Here is a 6,855-nt window from a genome sequence, read left to right as displayed (position 1 = left end):
TAGAGAAAACCACGTCACTCCAACAGGCGGCGACAATCAATGAGGCGCGCGCTAATGTTTCTCCGCCTCTTGAATGGAGCTCATTTTATCCTGGGTTTGGTATTTCAGGAAGTACGGCTCGGAGAGGGGAGCTGGTAAAGATAAACTCTGGTCAACTACATGAGGAAAGATAAACAGTGATATAAACATGAAATAGGCAAAGCCTTTATGCTCGCAAACTGCAAAATATATTCTAAATTCTTGGAATTTCGCAGTACATTTCACACAGACGGCAAGGAGCGTTGCCTTCCATACAAAACTCAGGGTTGAAAAAAATACGTTTTAAGATCTCGCGAGAGGACCTGTTGTGGCGCGAAGAGAGAAGCCGCTTCTCTAGTTTTCGGTCGTAATATTTATCCACACGGTGAACAATGTCGGACTCTTTACCGAATGACAGCGGCGACCTGGAGCAAGATGACAGCCAGGAGGAGATCATGACCCCGGCGGAGCTCATTTCCAACCTGGAAGAAGTAAAGTGGCTTCACCTGGATGAAGTGTGACGTCTAACATGCAGGAGCCTCAACTCCACTCTTTCTTTATTTGTTTGTTTGCTTGTTTGTTTGTTTGTTTGCAGGCCTGGCTGAATGAGAAGTTCTCCCCGGAGCTGCTGGAGAGCAAGTCCGAGGTGGTGGAGTGTGTGATGGAGCAGCTGACTCACATGGTGAATAAACATGTTCACTGTGGGAGAACCCTGGTGGAAGTCAAATAAAAAATAGTGACACAAATTATGAAGCTGGCAACAAAAGAGCCAAGCAAGCAGCGATTTAAAATGTGGACTTGGTCCTTAAAAATAAAGTGTTACAGTACACCGATGTTTAACCCTGGAATAAAAGTGAGAGGGATAAACAATCAAAAATATTGCATCTCAAAAATCGTTCAATGTGTTGCACTTTTTTGAATGTTTCCTCAATGATTGCTACTATTTTTCATTCTTTAATCGCAGTTCTATAATAATGCCATTAACCACTGTCAGCCAGATTAACGCTTTTTACTCCTTATTTCATAACGAACTGCTCTACTAAATCCTACTAAAATGTCAAACTTGCTCTAACTTTTGTGAAGATTATATGAACGACATTCATGAGAGCTCATCTACATCTTCTTACTGAACCACAGCAAACATTTAAAATTCAGATATGCGACACTCAGTTTTTTTGACACACAGTTTCATGATATTCGTGACAATGGAAGTAATTTTTTTCGCTGGACATTTCAAATGCCAACTATTAAAAAGTTCAAGATGCAACCTGAGTTTGCTTTGAGCTTTAGCATTATTATATGTCAGCGCTGGCATCCACAGTACCAGAGATGCACTATATTTATAGCCATAAATAAACATTTTAAAATCTTTTAAATGTTGGTAGTTTATCTCAGCTGTGTTGTAGCTTCTTTTTTGTGTTTGTGATTTTTAAAACATTTTTATTTCCCACCGCCAGGAGTTGAACTTGCAGCGGGTGAAGAAAGGCGATGCGAAGGCCAGCGTCCACCGCATGGAAATAGACAGAATCCGCTTTGTCCTGAGCAGCTACCTGCGCTCTCGTCTGCAAAAGGTCAGTCGGCATCACAGAAAAGCAACGAAAGAAAACAAACCCCCCCCCCAAAGAAATCTCTGAACACTGTCGGCCAGTCTGTAATCTAATTCGTTTTGACTGCTTGTCCAGATCGAGAAGTTTTTCCCACATGTCTTGGAGCGTGAAAAGTCGCGAGGTGAAGGAGCTCCTTCTCTGCTTTCACCAGAAGAATTCGCTTTTGCCAAAGAGTTGAGTGTTTTACAACAGACGAAAGTTTTTAAGGTGTTTGTTTAAAACAGTGCCGGGGATGTAAAGTCATCGATGTGTCCTGCAGGTACTATGCCAACACAGAAACCTACCTGAAAGCGGTCGCATTGAAGCGCATGCCGCCAAACCTGCAGACACTGGATTTGCTCAAAGCAGGTCAATTCTCTCGCACTCAACTGAGCCCTGGATGCGCTGTGGCTTTTCTCTCGACATCTTCACTGACTCTCGCCTGCATTCCAATGTATTTTCAGTTCCCGAGCCCTGCTTGGACTCATTTGTGTTCCTGCGAGTGAAAGAAAGACAAGAAAACATCTTGATTGAGCCTGAAACAGACGATCAGAGGTACCTCCTTCAAATCTCTTAATATTTGGCTTCTTAGTTCACTCTCCAGTAGGTGGCAGTGTTTCCCTTTTCACAGTAATTGGATGATTCTGCTTTGCTCCTGAAATGAGTGATGAATCTGCCCTGTGGCTCTTCTGTCAGAGAGTATGTGGTGGATCTTGAGGAGGGTTCTCAGCACCTGATGCGGTACCGAACCATAGCGCCGCTGGTGTCGAGCGGAGCCGTGCAGCTCATTTGAACGTGGAGGTAAGAAACGGCGGGTGTTTGACCGCGTCGCCCTCCTCATTAAGCCGGCGCTGCCCTCGCACCTTCTTTTACCGACATCTGCAGATCTTACATAAGCCGCTGCTTTGCGGCGACATGTGGATTTATTTTTAGCTCTCACTTCTTTCTCAGTGTTCATTGTCTCTTGGCAACACAACGTGGGCTCCTAATGAATCACAATATTAGAACAATATGTCCAACCTGGCATTTCACGTTGCTGCAGTTCTGGGTCACACACAAGTAACGCATCATATTTATTTATTTTTTGATCTTGCAGGTTTGTCCGCTGTGTTATTCTTATTCTGGACAATGCCGCATTGAGAAAGAGGTTCAGTTTGCTTGAAGTCACACCAGAAAACACGACCTTCCGCCCTGCGACCGTCTGTAAGGACCGTCGAGTGGGGGATGCGATTGCCGAGAAGTTTGGAACGCCACGGCTCATTTTAAAGTGCTCGCGAGGAGACGTGACGGACGTGGAGGAACGCTTTTCACTTGATCGGCTTTTAGCAGTGCGGGGGTGTTATTTTTGGGTCTTTCATATCATGTCACAACATGGGTTTGGTTACATAATTCTAATGTATTCTAGTTTGTTGATATCTATGTGACTGCTAAGCCCCTTCTCGCGCATCTGCTAATTCATCACTCGTCCTGTTACTATATCCAAATTATTCACATTATTTGATGTTTTCTTCCCCCCTGCATGATAACGAGATACATCAGATGACCTGGAGGTGAAATTTCATCAGTTCATTTGGCATCACAATCCCTGCTTCATGACACACATGTTTATACCCGTGCAGATTTTAAAATGTTTTTCTTTAATCTGTGTTATTCACACTGTGATTTGTAGATATTAATATGATGTAAACAGCAATAAATCACCTCCCTGTGTTTTTATGTGCACCTCAAGTTCACATTTCTTTTTTGTGCAGTTGTGAGCTCGATGTTGACGGTATGTAGAAAGCGTTTCCTCCTCAGATCAATAACCGGTGTGAGAGAGCTCTTATATAGGAGTTTCATCGGGAGCCATCGGTGCCTATTGTCTGGCCTCGCATAAACACACTCAGTAATCGGAGCTAATAAGGAGCCGAGGGAGAGGCGGCTGAATACAACTGAGCACTGTCGGCAGAATGTCCTCCTCTTGAACTCCACTGCTCATCCTCACTACATGAAAACACTTTATAACTCGGGTTTTAATTCTTCTTTGAGAAGAGTTTTCGCAACAATTTTTAGTTCAACAGTCAATGTTTGGTGAACATTGAACATGAGTATTAATAAACAATGAACACAACATTGAATTGGAACAGTCTTTTTAAATTTATTGTAACGTGCTGGCAGGCACAATCACACACTCCTAGTCTGAGCTCATCAAAAGAGTTTGAATGCATATCACTAACTTTGTCTTGACCAGTAGTTATGTGTGTGTGTGAATGTGCTTATATGGAGAGATTGTGGGCAAAGCTTCCTCGGTAAAGTGACCTGCTCATCAGGTGAGAGTGGTGATTAATCCGGTTCTCCTCGGTGGTACGTGCTGATGGACGGCAGGACAGTGATCCAGTTAAAGCAGAAGCCCGATACCAGAAACTTGGACCGATGCCTCGGCCTCTATTAGGATCTGTTGACGTGTCTGAGAATAGAGCCCGGGATGACTGGAATGCTTTCCACAATGCAGGATGAGGTTACATACTTTGTACATTATGTGCTTTATCCATCAAATGGGAACCGAGCGACTCTGAGCTGAGCGCATAATGCATCCACTCCCATTTTACACAAATCTTCCTCCTGACAAACTGCTTTAATCAAGGTCTGATCCTGTTCTGATGAAGCATTCAACTGAAAAGAAATGCATAAAAATGAAGGGGTGCTTTTGCAAAGTAAGCAAAATCAGTATTGTGAAAACATTTGAAGTGCACAAAACCACAAAACTTGACTGGCCGGGACAGAGAAGAGGGTGGGGAGTGCAACATGACAACTTTACAGAGGTGGTATAAATAGGAAGCGGAGGCAGATTCTCCGGCGGGCAAATGGATGACCGAGACGACGTAGAACAACCTGCGGCTCCCTGCAGTTTGTAAGTTACCGGTAAATATGGATTTTTAAATAACTTAATCCTTTTTTTTTTTTTTATGACATTTAAAATGCAGAATTGTACATAAAGTTGTTTAAAATATTCACAATAACTTGAGATCTTTCTCTAGCATGTTATCTGTTGTAATACTGACACAGGCTACTCTTGTATTTGGGTTTTCTAGATCTTCCATCAAGACCAGAGTCTAATAACGGCATCACTCAACACGAGACAAACACTATGGAGATGTCGAACACAAAGTAAACGCTTTCTTCATGCTAAATATAGGAATTGAAATGAATATCTCACCCCATTGAGTCTAATTCTAATGATTCGCTCTGGTTCTTGCTAGTGTCTGCCCGGCTGTTGGCGTTGGCTCGATGGCCCAGTCGGCTGGACTCGCGGAGATCGCTGTCAGGCTGTGTTTGAACCAGCGCAAACAACTGTGTCCTCATGTGTGGGTTCCCATCCTGAAACCCCAGCGGCCCTGCCTCCGCTCTTCACTCTCGGAACAGCCATCCCCTGAAATCGTCAACGAAGCTTATCTGGGTCCCCTGTTCTTTCCCTTCCTGGACGACTTCGACGAGGACATTTTGATCCCCGTCAGGAACAAACGGGTGGTTTTTGCCGACACGAGGGGATTGTCTCTGACAGCCGTGCGAGAATTTTCTGAGAGGGAAGAGCCGTCCGACCTTGACCTTCTGCCGTCTCTACAAGGTTTGGGGAGTATGACGGAGGATGGCTACAGCTGCACCGTCAGCACCTGCTGCCCGGGAACGAGCCTCAAGCTGGGTTTCCCGCAGCCCGCGGCCAATTTCCAGGCCTTTCGCGCAAAGCTGGCCGAGAGCATGGTCACCCTGGAGAACTGCAGCATCAGTGAGCAGGCCCTCCACGGGACTGTACGGGTCAAGAACATCAGCTTCCAGAAGGACGTGCGTGTGCGCATCACCTTCGACTCGTGGCGGAGCTACAAGGACGTGCCCTGCTCGTACGTGCAGAAGCGCTTCGGAGGGCCTCAGACAGACATCTTTGAATTCGACGTTTCCATTCCTAAAGTCCTGGATGCCAAAAGGACAATAGAGTTCTGTCTGAGATATTTGCCAGGAGGGCAGAACGAGCCTTATTGGGACAATAACAACGGGCAGAATTATAGCATTGCAGTGTGTGTGAACTCACATCTCTGCTGCGGGTAGAATCTAAGTGAAAGGGCATGACATAGTTTTGATTGGAGGCGAGAGGTGACCCTTATTTCTGTCATGTGTATTACGTCAATCCCTGAAATGGAATTCGTAATGACGTGGGGGTATTCCATTACACATGCTTCGTTTTCCCCCATCAAATAGTATTTCGAAATGTATTTTAAAAGTGGATACATTTTTTTGCATTTAATATTATCTCAAATGTTTTATAATCCCTTAAGCACAACATTGAAACTTCATACTCCATCGCCATGACTAACATTTTGGCTCGTCACCCTGGTATGAATTGGCCTTGTAGTCCGGAGCAGGGATCCCTTTCACCTCCAGAGTTTCTGGGATTCCTTTATAGGTCAGAGATTACTGGGCAGGGAGCAGCAGCAGACGCTAATCTTAGCTCGGAGCCGTTTTAAGAGCTGCAGCTTGCAGTCAGAAAGTTACTGCTGCAGCCGACTTTGAAATACTAACATCTCCACTGTTGGTGTAAAATCCCAAATAGCTTTTACTCGTGGCTTTTACTCGTGGCTGTGCAGTGAAAAGCAGCACGGGCACACAGATAGGTTCCTTATCACACTTGTACAGATGTTTTGAAGCTCGTAGAAACATATAGTGTGAAGGTGCTCCAAGTAGAAGCTAAAGTGGCATAGTACAGAACTGCTTTTGTGTTTTGGGAGAAAAGTTGTGTTTTTCTGACTTCATGCACAGGGCATCACTATAAGCTGAATTCATTGTTTCTATTACTTAAAAATTGTATTAAAAAATGTAATTATGGGCTTTGAACTCAAACGTTGGTAAAACAATCCAGCGAAACATGTTGGAGAAAAAAAAATGTAAAAAGGAAAAATTTCTCGTAAACGTCATTGAAAATGCCTTAAAAGAGTTTGTATGACTCCACAAATAAAAGAGCAGAAATGTTCACCCGTCCTGTCAAGCCTGACATGTCTTCCATAATGACTGTGCTCTTCACTGTATTTCCAGCTGGTGGTCGTGGTGAGGTTCTGCAGTCCACATTTGAAACGTTTTCTACTTTAAACATACTAATCTAGTCCTGGAAGGGTTGGAGACAGAAGCAGCATGGACTCTAGAAGTGTCTGTTTCCACAGTGTCCGTCAACTTGTGGTGAGTGTGACTTTGTGGTCAAGCTGCAGCACTGTTTTTAACTGTCACT

At 44.2% G+C, this 6,855-nt stretch overlaps 2 protein-coding genes across 3 annotated transcripts; both read left to right on the top strand.

The window, feature by feature from the left end:
- The first annotated feature begins 377 nt into the window (after positions 1–377).
- Positions 378–3,289, top strand: gins4 (GINS complex subunit 4 (Sld5 homolog)). Its single transcript, XM_080499333.1, has 8 exons — positions 378–509; positions 614–700; positions 1,476–1,589; positions 1,701–1,798; positions 1,885–1,973; positions 2,069–2,159; positions 2,301–2,405; positions 2,701–3,289. Exons 1-7 carry the CDS (start codon positions 411–413, stop codon positions 2,395–2,397), a joined length of 675 nt encoding a protein of 224 aa, XP_080355459.1. The 5' UTR covers positions 378–410; the 3' UTR covers positions 2,398–2,405; positions 2,701–3,289.
- Positions 3,290–3,811: 522 nt separating this feature from the next.
- ppp1r3c2b (protein phosphatase 1 regulatory subunit 3C2, duplicate b) lies at positions 3,812–6,713 on the top strand. Of its 2 annotated transcripts, none has more exons than XM_080499330.1 (2): positions 3,812–4,494; positions 4,844–6,713. In XM_080499330.1, exons 1-2 carry the CDS (start codon positions 4,448–4,450, stop codon positions 5,682–5,684), a joined length of 888 nt encoding a protein of 295 aa, XP_080355456.1. In that variant the 5' UTR covers positions 3,812–4,447; the 3' UTR covers positions 5,685–6,713. The 2 variants fall into 2 exon arrangements, with proteins under 2 accessions (XP_080355456.1, XP_080355457.1); XM_080499331.1 differs by having other exon boundaries at positions 4,465–4,505.
- Positions 6,714–6,855: the final 142 nt, after the last annotated feature.

Source organism: Blennius ocellaris (genome assembly GCF_963422515.1).
Source record: "Blennius ocellaris genome assembly, chromosome: 7".
In the NCBI taxonomy this organism is placed as follows: domain Eukaryota; kingdom Metazoa; phylum Chordata; class Actinopteri; order Blenniiformes; family Blenniidae; genus Blennius; species Blennius ocellaris.
The sequence above is the reverse complement of the archived record's forward strand: the minus strand, read 5'-3'. Positions and strand labels throughout refer to the sequence as shown.

What these genes read in the sequence shown, in the direction of transcription:
- ppp1r3c2b (XM_080499330.1), top strand. Translation starts at nt 4,448, where the DNA reads ATGGATGACCGAGACGACGTAGAACAACCTGCGGCTCCCTGCAGTTT. An exon ending in CCTGCGGCTCCCTGCAGTTT is followed by an intron (nt 4,495 to 4,843) that starts GTAAGTTACCGG and finishes GGTTCTTGCTAG; the next exon opens with TGTCTGCCCGGCTGTTGGCG.
- gins4 (XM_080499333.1), top strand. Translation starts at nt 411, where the DNA reads ATGTCGGACTCTTTACCGAATGACAGCGGCGACCTGGAGCAAGATGAC. An exon ending in TGCGCTCTCGTCTGCAAAAG is followed by an intron (nt 1,590 to 1,700) that starts GTCAGTCGGCAT and finishes CTGCTTGTCCAG; the next exon opens with ATCGAGAAGTTTTTCCCACA. An exon ending in GAATTCGCTTTTGCCAAAGA is followed by an intron (nt 1,799 to 1,884) that starts GTTGAGTGTTTT and finishes TGTGTCCTGCAG; the next exon opens with GTACTATGCCAACACAGAAA.